Here is an 18003-nt window from a genome sequence, read left to right on the forward strand (position 1 = left end):
TGCATATTAGTTTTTGCAATATTATTTTTTTTAATATATTTAAATAGTTCATTATCACTCATCTTACCTTATAATTTATTTGTGTGACATAAGTTATTTTTTGTGGCACCTTGTTGGACGTAATTTTGGTTCCTCCATAATGTTTACAGTAGGAATGTTTTTGAAGTGTAACATGCGTCATGTGCATCAGGAAGATATCAGAGTAAAAGGTTGCGTGCACACTGCCCTCCTGTGTTGGTGGTTATTATAGAGGATATTTTTTGGAGTAACTTTAGCCTGCCATTCACCCAGAAAGCAAAACATGTGAAAAACTCTGTCTGAGAGAGATCCTAAAGATTTAAAGATCCTGAAACTATCACATGGAATGGTGCTGAAAAACTCTAACCCTATTAGGTTATTACCATACTGTCACTTGAATGCCAGGATCAGACTGGGAACATAAATGACTATGAATTTCCTTATATAGAATAGAATACAATAGAACAAAACTTTATTATCCCACGGATGAGAAATTTTGGTGTTACAGAGCTCTTAAAGCAAGAGAAAATAAAATATAAGAGGAAGACACAAGGTGGTCCTATAAATATAAGCAACCAAAGTTCGTTTATATATGTATATACAGGTAACAATTTACAGAATATAGAAAAATTGAAAAATTGTATGGAGATATGTATAAAATGTACAGGGTTATGTATAAAATGTACAATAAACAAACAAGCTGGTGAGTAAGATAACCAAAAGAATGTTAAGCTGCATTATAGTCTGACAGCTCTGGTAAGAATGACCTGCAGTAGTGCTCCTTCCTACCTTATGGATGTAAAAGTCTACTGCTGAACGAGCTGCTCAGTGCTCGTACAGTGTCATGCAGGGGGTGGGAGGTGTTGTCCATGATGGATGTTAGCTTAGACAACATCCTGTCCTCCCCAACCTGTTCAATGGACTTCAGCGGACTAGGACAGAGCTGGCCCTCTCAGTGGCGTGTCCAGCGGGGTGGCCTGGGGGGGCACAGGCCACCCCCCCAACCAGACTGGCCACCCCAGGTGCCACCCCGAAGCTAAAACAATAGAAATCAATGAAATATCAAATGAACGATTATGTTTTCACAGTGAAGCTCAGATATCCGAGTGTAAGTGAATGCAGCATCGGCTTCTGCATTATGAGCATCAGGTTAGCAAAGGTAGGAGAGCCAAGCATGAAAGGCGGCACCGCAGAGAACAATTTTTCGGTGAAAGATTAACAGGTTAGCATAGCTGGACTGGCCATCAGCCCACCGCTGATGACTTATTATTATTATTTTTTTGTAACGGCATGAACAATGAGAGGTGGTAGATTGGCCAGGTGCTGGCCGATGTGTAAAAATAACTCAGTTGTTTGGTGGTGGCTATGGCGGACCTTCCACATAGGCCAGCAGGTGGATGAGGGAAGGGGAGGCAGGAGGAGGAGAGACCCGAGGCAGCCGTCGGTCCGAGCGTGAGGTGAACTGAATTTCAGGTAAGAAGTTATGACCTGCAGTCTATCTGGGTCAGATATAAACCAAGTTTAGGTGGAGTTTATTTTCGTTGTGCTGACATTTTGCAGTCAGTTACAATAACTCATACTGCGTGCTAGCTAGCATGACGGAGTTTCTACACAGCTGGGTGGGTGCTATGTTAGTGATAGTGAACTTTATTTTTCTTCATAAGGTTAGTTAGTAGAGTTGCCAACGGCTCCTTAAAAAATGGAATGGTCCCTCATTCAGAGAAAATATTACACGTTTTGTGTAATATTTAAAGTATTTACTTGCTTTCAGGTTTTATTCAATTGTTAGTCTTTTCATTTGTTTCCCCACTTTTTTCCTGTTTCAAAATCAAACACCAGTTTGTGAGAAGATTATCTTCTCTTTTTAATAGGCAGATTAAGTTTTGCATTGGCTAATTTGCCAATTGTATGTTAAAAATGTTTGTATTTTAATATTCAAAAATGTTTTTGCCCAAAACATATGTGCCCTATATGTCAGTAAAAATACTATGCAAATATTGCTGTCCTTGAATGCTGAATAAACGCTGACAAAGCACTGATTGTATCTCTTGTACTTTATCAACGCAGTATCTAAAAACTTTGCACCGTAGTGGTTAAAACCTCATTCTAATAAGAGTTAAAAGCGCATTCGGTTATTACGTTTACAGGGTTATTGAATGATGGTTAACGGTTGGTAGAATTTTTTTTTAACATTATCTGCTAATTACATCTGCCACCCTTCTCCAAATCTGTGCCCCTACCTGGCCCCCCCAACAAAAATTTTCTAGACACGCCACTGGGCCCTCTTGACCAGTTTGTTGAGTTTCCTCCTGTCCCTCTCTGCCATTCCACCACTCCAGCAGACAAAATATGAACAAAATGCAATAGACCACACCAATCTAACTTCATCAACACACATACAAACACATCTTCCCTTTTTGAATACTTTCAAGACTGGCAGAGTGACGCCTTTAACTTTGAAACTATCAAGTCTTCATAAACTAGACTTAACCTGAACCTGAGGATACAAATTCATGTAGTCAAAGAAAACCTGCTTTCTATAAAACAGGCTTTTTAAGTCTTTGGTAACATTTCCACCCACTCCAACCTAACCAAGTCATGTTCATGCTTAAAGTAAAGCAACTATGGCTGAAAATGGTTTAAAATGACCTGTTTGTATTGTACGGGACACCATATGGAAGACTTGGATCAAAGTCCTGTATTCAACCCATTTATTCACCACATTACTGTAACCTTATCTTGTTATAACCCATGTAGTGATTTTCAGCAGAAAGTTTTTTGTCACAAAGCCATGAAGGCAGACATCTGCACACAATCAAAGTAAGTCCTCCCAGTCATGTCAGAGGCACATCTGCCTGGTTACTGTTACTTCTTCATCCCACAGATAGTTTCTCTAATGCCAGGTTACAGAGTAACAAAAGAGTAATGTAACAAACTGCCTTTTACAGAGAGTAGAAAAGAAACAATGTATAATTTTTTTGATTTATTTAAAACAGCAGTAATATACACACACCACAACACACCACATATAATAAACAAGTACATGATATATCTCTCAAAGTAGGGTTTATAAAAAACAATATACTATTTTGTATATACAATACTAACAGCAAATACTGCCTGGAGAGTGAGCTGCCATGGTGAAGGTTTGCGCTCTCGGAGTGCTTCTTATTAACATTGTGACATTCATTCTTTTGTCCTTTAAAAATAAAACTCATCAAATGCAAAAATGAGACAGTTTTCTGTTCAGTTTATATGATGTTAGTTTCATATAAAATCTAACATCATGCTGCTGAGAGGTACTAAAGGTTAAAAAGATCAGTGTAAGACTATTGCTTTAATCCCAGTGATATGTTGATTGATGATCATCTTCTTCCAGCACTCGAGTTACAGACGATCAGGTCATTTCTTTTTAGCTTTTTAGCTCGAGCTGCAGAAAGAACAGAAACTTTATAAAGAGCAACATTTTGCAAAGGTAACATTTAGTCATGTATAAGCTGCTTCAGGCATGTCCACACTAATACATTTTCATTTGAAAATGCATCTTTTTCTCTCTGTTTTGGCCTTCCGTCCACACTGAGATGGTGTTTTCAGTCAAGGAAAACGCAGCGTTTTGAAAACGCTCTCCAAAGCGGATACATTTGAAAATGTAATTTTCGCGTCGCATTGTAGACGGCGAACCCAGAGCCTTTTCGAAAAACGATGACACATTTTAGTCATGTGATGCAGTCATGTGACTCATAAAACTAAGATCGCGGAGTGCATTATAAAGCAGTTGTTTTGTTTGCTCTCAGTTTTGACAGCACTGAAGGTGTGGGTCTTGTTGAATTGTTAAACATATTTTTCTTTAACCCGTAGAGGCACAAAAAAAAAAAATAATAATAATTTTCTTCTGGTTGATTATCGGCCTAGGCTTGCTCTACTTATCATTGCTGAGTCAGTTGTCTGTTTGAGCTACTTCTTTGAAGGAACAGTCGATTATTGGCAAGGGTGACTTTATGTGTTTGGTTACTTAAGTGGAAGGGCTGTGGAAAGTTTAACCTTACATACATACATCTGACAGTACAGGATCTGAGGAGGTTCAGCAGGTACTGAGGTAACTGTTTACAAAATGTTGTTTCCTATCCAAAAGTTCTTTGCAATTTTACATTGAGAAACATTATCCTTAACATATAAAGTTTTGTTTGCTCTCAGTTTTGACAGCACTATTAAAGATTAATATCAGTCTGTACATGCTGCAGACAGCTTTCCTTCAAATTCTTTAATTCTCACTTGGTTTTGAAACTTTGTACTTTTGTGTTACTCGCAGCAACAACTCCACCTCATTGTTAGTCCATTTAAAAAAAATTTGGAGCTTTTCCTCGACATTTTGCCAACCTTTCAAAGAGCCGGAAAGTAAATAAACGACAGACAGAAATGAGATAGGTTGAATTGTCTTGCGTTTCACGCATGCGCAGTACTGAAACGTAAGCATTTTTGGCCGTTTCAATATGGATGCACAACTCTGTGTAAACGACTGAAAACGATAGTGTGGACGTGGAGCGATTTCTGATGAAAATGCAGTTTTCAAATTAACTGGGCTAGTGTGGACATAGTCTCATACCACAATAACAACAACCTCCTATTGTTGCGTGACAATGAGCTCTGTTGACACCTCAATAACTGTAACAAGTACAATCTCTGTCAGCTGTTCAGCTACAGAAATGACTCAACAGCAGCTGGAAACTTTGCTGTAAAATGTGATACAAACAAGTGAACATCCATCCTAACTGCAGGGGCATGAACATACTCAGACAGGGGCCTGCATCACACAGTCCAATTAGTTGACTTTGCACCACTGTGGATGCCCTGCTCCCCTTAATGCGGTTAGACTGAACCAAAAGATTATAATAACTGTTTCAACTCTGTGGTTTCACCCATGTGAACAGACGTTGCCTTCGGGTGACAGGATGATTGTTATCTCTCCACTGTCTTATTTCAATAAAGGCCTTTCAAAAAAAGAGCAGATCAGTAAGGCTACGCTCACACTGCAGGCGAAAGCGCATCAAATCCGATTTTTTTTTACCCTATGCGACCCATATCCGATCATGGTATGATAGTGTGAACGGCACAAATCCGATCTGGGTCACTTTCGTATGTATAACGGTGCCTGAAGCAGCTAAAGCGCGAGAAACTCCCTGACTGGAACTTAGATCTTCTCCCTGCATGGAGTGAATGAGTGAAACTGGTGACCGAACCAGTGACGGGGCTAGCAGCGACAAAGGAGCCAGAGCTACGGGTGACACAGGAGGCACAGGAGCCTGGGCCGAGAGTGACACGGGAGCCTGAGCTGCTAACTGAGCAGGGAGAGGCACTGGAGACTGGGCTGCTAACTGAGCAGACGGTGGCCTCTGGGCAGCTAGCTGGGCTTGAGGCCGCTGAGCGGGCGAATCGCTATTCACTTTAGTATCAGACACACCAAACACAGCCCCAGAATAAATAGTCCCACAGTTCGAAAAAGAGTCCTCACTCACCACAGCCGGCGATTTAAAAGCCCGAACGTCCGGCTGTGGGGTGGCGCGCCGGCGCGATCGTCGTTTTTTTCCCCGCTGACGGCTCCGACGGACCGGGCAAAACCACATCCGGCGGGTCGGGCAGCGAGGTAGTAGTGGCGGAGAGAAGGTGTGGTGTGAGGTGGAGAAAAGCCTGCATGGTCGGGGGAAGCGACTCCAATAGCCAGGGCAGGCCGGAAAGGAGCCGTTGTAGCCGGTGTTGTGCCAAAAAGTGATTGTCTGCCAAAAACTGATTTCCGGTATTTGCCAAAAACTGATTGCTCGTATTTAAACTGCTATAAGTAACTTGTTGGGCTATAAAATGTGAAACATATGTGAAATGCATCCCTCATGGATGACATAAAGTCACCTGGAGCCACAAACAACATTCGTGTAACAAGGTAGAAGCTGCAATCAGTTTTTGCTAGTGACTTTTATATAACCTTTATTTATGCAGTTAAAAAAAAATCTCATTAACATTAAAAATGTCTTTTGTAAGAGTAAGTTGGCCAAGAGGACAGCAGAAATGGCAGCAAATATTACAATAGTTCAGTAAAAATATTTTAAGTGGGGATAAAGGACCGGATTGGTTATAATGTAAGTACAATAACACAGAGTTGTAAAGATACTTGAAAAACAGATAATTTTTTAATTCTATATATAACCCCTTTGTAAACCCTGTTCACCAAAGTCTATTTACCAACATACGTAAAGATATTACACATAAAAAATACACAAAAACATTGGAAATCAGTTTTTGGCACAACACCGGCTTTCCACTGCGCGGCGAAGCTCCTCCGGGGGGTGTTCTAATCACAGCCCGAGGAGAATCTCCACATTGTAGACAATGTCGTCCCGGAGCTCCTCGGACGGGTTGACTGCTGCTGGGTCCATGGTGGCTGCTTCGTTCTGTCACGTCCGGTGTGGCAGACGTGTGGAGTAGTAGGGAGGACCCAAGATGCGGCAGCTCTGGTGCAGGTGAGTTTATTTAACAGAAGAAAATACAAACAGCGGTGGCGAGGGTGAACTAGAAACTAAGAAAACCTAAACAGGACAAACTAACAAAACAAACCCGAAACGTAGATGCAGGGAGGACGGCTGGAGAGACGCAGGGAAGCCGAGGTAAACAACACAGACGAAGCAGCAACTACAAAGACAGAAGACGCGACTTAAATACACACAGAGAAACACAGGGAGATTACACACAGGTGGTGGACACAGCTGGGAGTAATTAACAAGACGAGACAAGAGGTAAAACCGAACACATTCACATGAGACGCAGACCTTCACAATAAAACAGGAAACAAGAGATCACTACACGAGGATGCAGACAGGACACTGAAAGACAGAATAAAACACATGGAACCTGAACTAAACATGAGGGCGCGATAACAAAACCTAAACCAGAAGTAATAATCATCATCCTAATCATTAACAGCACTAGAAGAGAATACGAGAACAAACCACAACATAATAAACTCAAAATACTGAGTCCAACGGACCCAGAACCATGACAGACACAAGACAGACGCCAATTATCAGCGCCGGAGAAGCGCCCGATAAGACATCGCGAACGATTCCTGGACATCCGGTGAAACTGTTGGGAAGACCACGTTGGAGAAACATGAACATTTTATTTGTACTGTATAATCTGCAGATTCTGACAGAAATCTGCAACTATCCTTTGAAGCACCGCTCCACAAAAACAGCAATAGAGATCATTAATAGGTTATCTACATTATTATGTAAATAACAAAATAACTTAAAGCAAAAATTGGGAAACATAAAGTCCGAAGTCTTTATATTAAGGGCCATCAGTCAAACAATATTGTTTGCTCTGGGTCTAAACAGAGCGAGTTGTGTGTGACATCTTCTTTTGCGCATGCGGGCCGCTTTGAGCGTTCACACTAGAGCGCGTTTGCTGTCGCATTTTATGTGTAGTGTGAACAAGCAGACAAAAAAATCGGATTTGATCAAAAATCGGAATTGAGCATTAAGACCTGCAGTGTGAACGTAGCCTTAGAGAGGTGCAGAATCTGCAAGTGCTTGATGTGATGGCTCGAAGATAAATGGACAAAGGTTATTGGGTTAAAAGGTTAAAAGTCTTACATTGTGAACTTAATGTCCAGACTGAATTTTTTGTTTTTGTAAAGTATAATCATTAGATATGATAATAATAGATTTTTGACATTTCTTCAGCATCTTTGTCCTCTGACCCCTTAAAGAAAATTGACATAAACCAACATAATCAGGATTTTTTGAGGTTTTCTTACCTTGAGCCCACTTCCGGTAGGTGTACACAGCCAGTATAAGTATACAAGTGTAGAGGATGAACAGCAGGATCGTGTTCACCAGTTTGGGCAGAGCGATCAGAGGAGGAGGATCAGGATCAGGATCAGGGGTGGTCACAGGGATATTAATCTCTGTTAGGAGAAAAAGTTTTATCAGCAGTTCTTCTGTTTAGAGCGAGTGTTACATAAAAAATGTTAATTTAAAATCAATATTTCATGTTGATACATATGCAGAGTTTACTGTGCGTTTCACAAAAACATTTCAAGGAACCACATCAGGACATGAAAAAACAGAGCTTCTGTGAAATGAGTCAAAGTTTTCAGCATAAAGATATGAGATGTGTGGCCTACAGTACCACTTCCTGTGGAAGAACCGCTGAATATACAGGAAGCAGCTTATATATGAGAAAAAAAAAACTGAAACACTTCATCAATCAATAAAATTACTTTTGAGAGCAGCTAAAAACTATTAAACAACAGCAATGCTGAGCCTGTTCCAATATTTGAATGTACGTGTGTTGAAGGTGTGGGTGTTATTGAATTGTTAAACATATTTTTCTTTAATCCGTAGAGGCACAAAAAATAATAATAATAATTTTCTTCTGCTTGATTATCGGCCTAGGCTTGCTCTACTTATCATTGCTGAGTCAGTTGTCTGTTTGAGCTACTTCTTTGAAGGAACAGTCGATTATTGGCAAGGGTGACTTTATGTGTTTGGTTACTTAAGTGGAAGGGCTGTGGAAAGTTTAACCTTACATACATACATCTGACAGCACAGGATCTGAGGAGGTTCAGCAGGTTCTGAGGTAACTGTTTACAAAATGTTGTTTCCTATCCAAAAGTTCTTTGCAATTTTACATTGAGAAACATTATCCTTAACATATAAAGTACTATGGCCATCACACTGTCATTTATAACTGTTTAAATAACTCCTGTCTTAACTCATTCCATCACGCAGAAAATAAAAAAGCTGCATGGTTCACTTTGACATCACAAAATGTTAGAAATATAAGCCGTTCATAACAACCTGAAAAGTTGGAGTTTAAAATGCAAACCAATGGAAGCAGAAGTAGAAGACTACAATGTCACAGAGCACACGGCGTCTATTATTGTGTAGACATTTATAAATAAGAGCTTAATAAAGACGCTTCATTTCTTACGAAATATGCAGATGGAGTGATCTTTATCAAAAAGTGGAAGTCACGTCTGCGGCAAAACCCTTGTACACAAGAACTTCAACAATCTATAGTGTGTGAGGCTGTTTAAGTAAAGGGTGGCTTGCACTTCTCGCCCACGTGTAACAAACCATCTGTTGGGGGTTGTGGATTTGAAACCTTAGTGTAGTAAAGTAGATTTTGGGTAGGCTTTTAAGTGATGTCTGCGAATGCAGCACTAACATCCACACCTTCCCAGCTGATAATTAGAGGCCTTATAAGAAACAGCTGCGCTTCACTACAACATGGAGGCATTTGGCAGTCTTTTCCCATCCAAGGTGGCCAAGCACTGCAGAGTGGTTTTATTTCTTCAGGAAAGCTGCTCATTTTAGTATTGCCCTTTAGGGAGTAGTAAATGGCACTCTTACATGTTTGTTATAATGTGACATATAGTAGGGTGGACCTTGACTACTGCTGTTTTGTTACAGGATCGTGTCACACTGCTGCTGTCTTGTTGTAGCCTTGTTGTCATTTTACAAACGTTTGTGGACTGGCCTTGACTGACTCCTGGTGTTATGTTTGATATGTTTTAATCATGCTTTTATAAAGAACTGTATCTTAGGGTGTATTTGTTTCGTTTCTCTTTTACTGATTTGTTTTATGTTTTGTTGCTTTAGTGGAGGTACAGCTGCTTGTTGTGGGGTAGGCATGACAGTGTAGACACTGGGAATAGGTAGGTTGCACCATTTAGATTGCAGTGTGACAGTGAGGTTTGAGTGGAACTACACGAGTGAGTAGTTGGTGTCTGTGGGTTTTGTCAAACTTGGGGTGAACAAAAGCAGAAAAACAGTAAAAGATGCGGACAGGGAAAGTCTGGTTTATTTGATGAATACAATGAAACATTTTACAGTCCACAGAGCAAAGTAGCATACATGATAATGGATACTTCAACATAACACAGGTAGTGAGAAGTAAAACTCATCGTCTTATCAGCTATTACAGACTTTAAACTTTAAACTTAAAATGAACTCTAATTTCAGTTTATTTTAATTCATCTATCAAAAACATGAGTCAACACTACTTTCTCAGCATTGCACACATTCACACAGAGCAACAGACAGAGATCATTAATACAAAATATTGCAGCAGCTTTTGGATTTTCACTCTTTGTTGGATTTAATATGAAGAGCCACATAAAATTCATTCCAGTTTTTTGCCTTTGCTTCAATTAAAATGTGTCTTTAAATCTACGATACCGTTCTTGTTTAAAACGTTTACTGACATAGTACAGTAGTAGGTAGGGAACTCCATAAGTATGAGCAGCAGTAGCTTAGGGACAATGTCTCCAATAAAGAATTTGCAGTTCGTGAAAAAAGTGCCATATTAAAAAAACAAATCCGTAGATCCACAAAGTATGGATACAGACTGTGGCGGGGGCGTGGTTTGGTGGCCTGTTGCAGAGGAGGGGTGACACAGTGAGCTCTCTGGGAGGCAACAGGCGTACGGGACTGTGTTAATGAGCGAGATGTCTTTTTGTGTGCCCACAGTGAGATGGAGCAGATGATGCTGGCAGAGAGACCGAGTGGCTGCGTCTGAGGCGGGTGCCAAAAACCGCAGATTATTATCAAAATAAAAGATGTTAAGCATAACCCGTGTGTGTGTGTGTGTGTGTGTGTGTGTGTGGGACCTGTGTCACACAGGCTCTTTTCAGCTATAGAGGTAAAGGTGTACTTTATGTACTTATCAACACACAGTTTAAAGGCCTGCATTAGAGTGCATTGGTGCACACTTGGGCGTCTTTTATTTAACATGGTTACACCATTGTGAATTTTGCTGTATAAATATGCTCAAGAGTCTATCATATGTTTGACATCCAGCTAAAAATTTTAAATATACATTGTTAAATCAGTAACTCTGTAAATTTAGAGGAAATGTTTTTGGACAACAAATGAGTCATGGTTTAAACAGGGTTTGAATAATCAGCACTTACAGACATTTATGAAGCGCATGCTATAACAGACATGCTTACCGTGTGAAAGGCCCGCAGATGTCTTGGAACAGAGAAACACGCTGTATTGTTGCTTTTCTCTTATGCATAAGCAACGCCCACCTGTCAGAAACGCTCTGTGCGGGTAGCAAAGTCGGCTCCAATGCACGTCCAGGCATCAACCGGTCTTTCCACTGGCTGGCTGGACCCAAAGCTTTCACGCTGGGATCTGCAGCAGAACCTCGCACTGCCCACTGGGGCACCTCAAAACTTGTAAGTCCTAGTTTGGGTCTTCACTGCTCGTAGGGAATTAACACGAGACTCAAATCAAACAGCGCAGTCAGAGTTGTCCACAACAACTGTCAGTTTCACAAATAAAAAACTTACACCAGCCATACTGTTTATAGACACAGGAGGGAAAACTGAAAACTTCCCAGAAACTGAAATTGTAATAAATTAATCACACTAAAGCCGCCTCTACATCATTCTGGAAAGGTCCAGAGCCTTTATACACAGCATATGCCAAGCAGACTCAGTGGGAGATAAATAATATGTAGCCTTAAAATGTAACATCTACAGTTTAAAGAGACACACAGGTCAGTACCTCGCTGTTGTCTCTAAATATTAAGATCCATAAAAAAAATCAGTTTCAATAACAGAGGACACATGAAACAAGCAAAGCTGGCAGTTCTTAAGAGCTGTGCACGCACTCATTTCACAAGTTGGCCTACATTTTCATGAAAGACAGACCACACAGTTCAAACCTGTTAAAAAAAAAATAAAAAAAAATACTGAATTAAGAAAAAAAGACTCACACTATGTTTCACCAAGTTAAAAACAAATGCAGCAAAGCTGCTTCTAACACAAACACTTCTTTCAGATCAGTGTCTAAAAAGCACCATTTAAAAAAAACCCTGATCCTGCATTTATAAAAGTAACTCCTGCAGTCAGGCTCCAGCCTCCGTTTCTACCTTTTCATGTTTCTACAGTAGAGTTGCTGTGGGCATCGCTTTAAAGTCTCTTTAAATACTAAGAGAATACACAGAGAAAGATTACATGTACTTTTTTACTTTGCTTTTTTTGTATAATGACCAAACACTGATCACAACAAAGAGGGGAAATACTCCCACAAATACTCCAACAAACATCTCACCACTCAGCATATTAGTAATTTGCATGAATATAATGTCTTTGACATGCTGCTTAGAGAGGATGGGGACCCTCAAAGTGGAGCCAATAATAACCGATGTGGAATCGGAATCGCTAAATTCTTATCAATTCGCTGACTGTTGAACAGCTAGAATACTTCATCAGACAAAACATGCGTTGCAAAATCAAAGTACAATAGTAAAGAAAACTCAAAACTGTTTCTCTTCACTCACTGCTTGTTTTTAAGCGCTAATAATAAACATTTTACTTTTAGGCACTAACATTTGGCAGAGTGGGGAAAGATTTAATTTAATTTTACCTTCTAGTCTTGGTTTCAGAACACCAGGATTTGGTACACTTTGAGTTTCAGTTCCACCAAAAAAATCAATTTAGCTAGTTTGTAGATGTGTGTCATAGCCAGTAACTGCACTTCAACAAGGCCTTAAATCCAGTTCATCAGCTACCGATGAGCCGCAGGTGTGTGCACATGGGTGGAGGTCAGGTGAACCACAGGAACAAAGATGCCACCCTGCTGATTGTGGAACCCTGTCAGAAACCGCATGACAAAGGGTTCTGATTTTTGCACAGAGTGTCAAACCACTCAGAAGTCTCCTGATCAAGTTTGGGGACGATATTGACCAGGAGACCATCTACCTGCATCAGGAGCAGGCCCAGATGTTTCCAGGAGTACATACACAATACTGAGCCACATTATGACACAGGTTGGATCAGATTTTTAGTGTGATTTTGAATCCAGCTGTAGTTGGCTGAGCATTAAAGTATAGTCTAGTCTAACATGTTGCAGGTGCAGAGTCAGAACAGCACCTTCTCAATGGGCTGTGGCTTTAACAGCATTAGAAAAATAATAAATGAAAATCGATGCAGTGAAGACAGATGATTATGATGGACTATAAATGTTCACACTGCACTGAAAAAGGCTGATGACTCACAAACCATAAACGCATGTGTAAAATGAACTAAAAATAACATCTGTACAAGAAACACATTGATTTACCTTTAACAAAATCCAAGCAGTGGATGAGAGTCCACAGTGAGAAAGTGAGAAGAGACTCCACGGATTTCATATTATAGAAAAAGGAAAAAAAAAACTCCCCAGTGTGTGGGAGAATAATACATGTTGGCTCCTCCTTCTATAAATCAACACCCATTTCCCTTTTAAAACTTGAATTAAGGAAGTGTGTTTAAACAGCAAGTTTTGCTTTTAAAGGTTTTAAAGGTTACTCAGAGAAAGTCCCAAAAGTTTCTCAGTGACAGCAAAATAAGAGCTGGCTGACTTAAATACTGCTGAAAAGATATTCGGTGCTTGATTTATTATTATCTTTACCAGAGGAGATATTAGGTCATCTTTTATGAAAGGAAAAAGATCAAATTTTATGCCTAACATTTATTTATTATGGCACCTTGTGAGTCGTAAATTTTTTCCCTACCTATTTGTCATGGTGAGTGATGTGTGTGACTGAAGAGGACGCTGTCATGTGTGTGACTCACAGGATTGCTGTTGGCCTTCCCCACCCTTGGATTCCCTGGACTTTTCCCCTTTGCACATTTTGTATGTGGAACCAGGTGTGTTTGTAAATAAACTGTTCCACGTATTTTAACCGAGTCCTGTGCTTCAGTCCGATCCTGCTTTGTGACGCTAACATTTACAATGGGAGTGCTATTGGAGTGTGACGTGCTCTCAGTGTCATGTGTGTTGGGAAGGTGTAAGAGGAAAAAGTTGAATACACACTGTCTTCTTATTAAAAAAGATATTTCTTTCATATTTCATCAAAAAAGAGCTGTCTCTGAGAGAGATCTTAAACATTTAACGGTCCTGAAACTGTCAAGCATGAAGCAGAAAGTCTCGCTCATATAAGGTTATTAGCCCTGGACTTCCTTATATGAACAAAATGCAATGGATTACACAATTCTAACCGCGTATGTGCAATACACATTTGTTTTGCTTTTGAGACTCAAATGATTCACAGTGGTAATTTACTCAAGTGCTGTGCACAACAAGTGAGTCCTGTATTTCATGACATTTATATTATGTCTATACTGATGCAGCACATTTGAAACATGCTGTGGTTGCTGGACTGTTTGCTTTCGTTTTAGTTGTGGTGAGAATCACAGAAAATTAACAGACATCATAAGGACACCCATGCCTCACACGTTCTTTGCTTACAAGAAGAGTAGCAGATGCTGCAGGAAGTTTAAACAGTAGGGAAATAGTTGGTTCTTATGCAAGAAAACCATTTCTTGATGTAAGCTGGTGGGGTAATCATTTCCAGAGCCTTGGCACCACAGTAGCATGAACATTTTAAAACCAATTCTAAAATCAACTGGGAGCTAATGGAAAGAGAATAAAATATGGATGATATGACGTTACTTGCTATAGTGTGTTAAGAGTCTGGCTTCAGCATCGTGTATTGCCTTGAGACATGAAAGCGATGATTTATCTAAGCCAATAAATACGGGAATACAATAATATAGGTGCAATGAGACAAATGCATGAACAACCTTTCTAGTGCAGAAGAGGAGGTCACAATTAAGAAATTTTAAGAAATTTTCTATGCGAGTCAAAATCCAAAGATGAATCAAATATTACAAACACTTGTCTTTGCAGAAAAGGAGGGAATGACTCGATTGATTCTTGAATTAACATCAGGAGGCGCTACAATGCTAGCCTCAGTCTTGCCGAAGTTTAAAAGAAGGCAGGAGTCAGTCACTAATCTGGGATAAACAGGGTGACCAATCGGTGAACCGCAGCATATATAGCTGAATGTTATCAGTATAGGAATAATAAGAATGCAAGGAAAATATAGAATAATGCTAAACTAAAGGAATGTGGCCAGAAAGAAACTGAAAATAATCATTAATCCAGGATCCAACCTAGTATAATCATCAATAAGTCATTAGATTTTTATTGTGTTTTATTATGCTTACTATCAAGGATTTAGGCCTCATTTCTGTCATTTTTTCTGTGCTTAGAGATGAGTACATGCAGAGCAAGCTACAGATATGTTTCCTTGTATTGTAATTGTCATGTAGAGAAAAATCTTAGTTTCCGCTTACTTTACTGTATACAAAGAGAGTACTAAGAATACTGTTGGCAGAAAGACACAAAGTAGTTTAAAAAAAGTTGAAATTATCATAGCATGCTCACCTAATCTGGCAGCACATTTAAACATCAGGGAGTAAATACAAATTGTACAACACATCTGAGGTGTAATGGTCTGGAAACTGGTAAAGATAACTTGTACATGCATACAGGTAGAGCAGATAACTGCTTAAAATATGTGTATATGCCACAAAAGAAGATGGGCATGTTTGCTTGAAGCTTTAATGCCGCAAAAAAGAGCAAACACCATCATACATCAGTATGTGCTTTATGGGAGTTTTGTGCTTGAGTGTCAGTCCAATGCTGCCATTAGATGATATTCTTGGCACAGAGAGATGGCAGATGATATCCACACCATGCATCAAGCCAGCAATTTGAATCTGCAAGATTCAAGAGCAGAAATCATTCAAATGTTACTCAAATGAAAAATGTAAAGAACCAGCCTTTATGGCTTGTATATTTGATCAATTCAACCAGTCATACACATTAAGCACTCGTTGATAACTGTTCTAAATTACCTCGAGAACTCATCAGCAGACACTTCTCATAGTAAGCATTACTGGGCTCTCCCCAGCACCAATGTGAAAAGGAGAAACTGGTCCCATCACTCCAAAACCAAGTACCCTTGTAGAAGACAATTTTTTTTTAAAGTAGTTCAGACAGGCTTGTGTGTTATCCTAACCAACAGATCAGCTCACTTTAATGCAACCACACATAACTTTCTGTATATCTAACTGGCAAATCTCACATTAGGCATATTATTTACCTGGTTAGTAATCTCTAAAAGGCAGATCCTCAGATCTCCACCCAAGATTGTTGATTGACATTTTTGACATAATATTGTATATGTTATCATTAGTACCTGTTTTTTTACTTTAGCTTCTCTCCCCTGCCTCAGGTTTCACTGCAGGTGGGAATTAACATTTTCTTTTGACAAAATACCTTGAGTCCTTTGCTGCCTCCAATCCAAACTCGCATGTTGCCAAACAGCTGAATGATCCTTTGGTGCTCCCAGTTAGTGTGCACTGATGCAAGGTTTGCCCCCAAGTCCCAGCAGTGTCTCTTCAATGAAGAGGGACAAAGCAGAGGTTTTTTAAAACAATGAGTGGTTCAATCAGGTGTTAAAGATGATAAAAGTAAAATAAAATTACCTTAGCAGAATCCCAACTCATGGGGTTTTGATTGTAGAAAAAGCAGCGAAAACCAACTTGAGTCCAACCGTAAGGACATCGGGGTTGATTCCAACCATCAGGACAAAAAACGCACCTCTTGACCAGGTGACTCTTGGCTGTGGACAAATGAACAGTTGTACATGTGTCTCTGGTTAATATTTTATTTTGTATTACTTTTATTTACCATATATATAACTGACAAGTCATACAAGTAACATTTGACAAATAAACAATAATTAAAGGTTTGGTGGTGTACTGGTGTGCAGTTATGTGTATGAAGTGCAGGGCATTGTCTTTCCTTCACGTTGATAGATTGATATCTATCTATCTCTCTCTCTCTCTCTCTCTCTCTCTCTCTCTCTCTATATATATATATATATATATATATATATATATATATATATATATATGTATATGTAGATAGATAGATATATATAGCTGTAGGCTTTGTATTTATTAAGGCAATATAATTAATTGTAACAATGGTAACTTATATATCTTATCTATTATCTTGGATATCTATTAAGCATGACATTATGTATATATACATATATATATATAAAATTGAAAATACACTGCCATACTCACCACCAGCAGTGGTTACAGCCATCATTGCACAGAGAAGTGCACACAGAGTCAGCAGCTTCATGGTGATGTTATAGTTTCTGTGGAAAACAGAAAAAAAACTACTATCAATTCAATACAGAAAGGATGAAAAAATCTGAGAGTTTGTCACAGAACATTTACAGAACATATTAAGACCAGCCTAACATACTGTTCATTAAATTTTACACATTTATATAACCTGGAACTATCAATAAAACCGCAGTGACACATATGTTGTTTTTCATACTCTTCTTTTATGAATAGTGTGTAGCAGAGATAGCAGAGAATGACTCATCCTTTTCTGTCCATTCCTTATCTTCAAGTCAAAGAAAAAGTGAGAAAGAGTGTCTATCGGGGCGATATTCTGAAACCTATACCACAGCACGCCCAGCAGATCGGAAAACCAACTAGAGACTCCAAAAAACTATTGAAAACATCAGCATAATGTTTAAAACTATAAAATCTGTGATGCCATGTGATTTTATAATTTAAGACAATTTCACCTCTAACGTCCAGTCAGAAACTACAGCTAGCAGTGTTAAGCAGTTACTCAGTCACAATCCCAGACTCAGTCATCCATCATGTCCACTCAGAAAGGGAGACAGAGAGAGATCAGGCATTCACTAAAGAGGCTATTTAAACAAAAGATAACAAAACATTTCTTCAAATCAAAGAAGCAATAATTCCATTCAAATATTTCTCTCTTCATGTTGTTTTCTGTGAAGAAAACAACATGATTGCAAAACCAAATATTTTCAAACTATTTCAGATCATTCATCCTACAATAAAAGGATAATCAATGTTTGTAACATTAATTTAACATCACAATTTGTTTTCTGTTTTCTGCTGATGTAAACAACCAACATGGCTTATTCAACTCCGATTTTGACTCTACCTGAAGCCAGGAAGGGAAGAATGAAGCAGCTCTCCAAATAAATGGAACGGCCTCTCCAGGTTCCAAACACAGAGTGGAA

At 39.2% G+C, this 18003-nt stretch overlaps 1 protein-coding gene and 1 long non-coding RNA gene across 3 annotated transcripts; both read right to left on the minus strand.

Moving 5' to 3' along the window:
• Positions 1 to 3022: 3022 nt before the first annotated feature.
• On the minus strand, positions 3023 to 13201 carry LOC120435926. Of its 2 annotated transcripts, none has more exons than XR_005610021.1 (3): positions 11024 to 13189; positions 7823 to 7972; positions 3023 to 3448 (listed from the first exon to the last, which is right to left on the minus strand). It is a non-coding gene; the product is annotated as an uncharacterized LOC120435926 (long non-coding RNA). The 2 variants fall into 2 exon arrangements; XR_005610022.1 differs by lacking the exons at positions 3023 to 3448; positions 7823 to 7972 and adding an exon at positions 9806 to 10586 and having other exon boundaries at positions 11024 to 11277; positions 13146 to 13201.
• A 1697-nt stretch (positions 13202 to 14898) lies between these two features.
• LOC120435921 (type-2 ice-structuring protein-like) lies at positions 14899 to 18003 on the minus strand. Its single transcript, XM_039606113.1, has 6 exons — positions 17925 to 18003; positions 17012 to 17088; positions 16403 to 16539; positions 16194 to 16313; positions 15770 to 15875; positions 14899 to 15631 (listed from the first exon to the last, which is right to left on the minus strand). The coding sequence occupies exons 2-6, from the start codon at positions 17070 to 17072 to the stop codon at positions 15561 to 15563; spliced, it is 495 nt and encodes a 164-aa protein (XP_039462047.1). The 5' UTR covers positions 17073 to 17088; positions 17925 to 18003; the 3' UTR covers positions 14899 to 15560.

Source organism: Oreochromis aureus, linkage group 3 (assembly GCF_013358895.1).
Source record: "Oreochromis aureus strain Israel breed Guangdong linkage group 3, ZZ_aureus, whole genome shotgun sequence".
In the NCBI taxonomy this organism is placed as follows: domain Eukaryota; kingdom Metazoa; phylum Chordata; class Actinopteri; order Cichliformes; family Cichlidae; genus Oreochromis; species Oreochromis aureus.

Coding starts and splice junctions, on each gene's coding strand:
- LOC120435921 (XM_039606113.1), bottom strand. CDS start 17,072: ATGAAGCTGCTGACTCTGTGTGCACTTCTCTGTGCAATGATGGCTGTA. Junction 16,314..16,402: donor TGAGTTGGGATTCTGCTAAG/GTAATTTTATTT, acceptor TCTTCATTGAAG/AGACACTGCTGGGACTTGGG. Junction 15,632..15,769: donor TCTGCTGATGAGTTCTCGAG/GTAATTTAGAAC, acceptor TGAATCTTGCAG/ATTCAAATTGCTGGCTTGAT.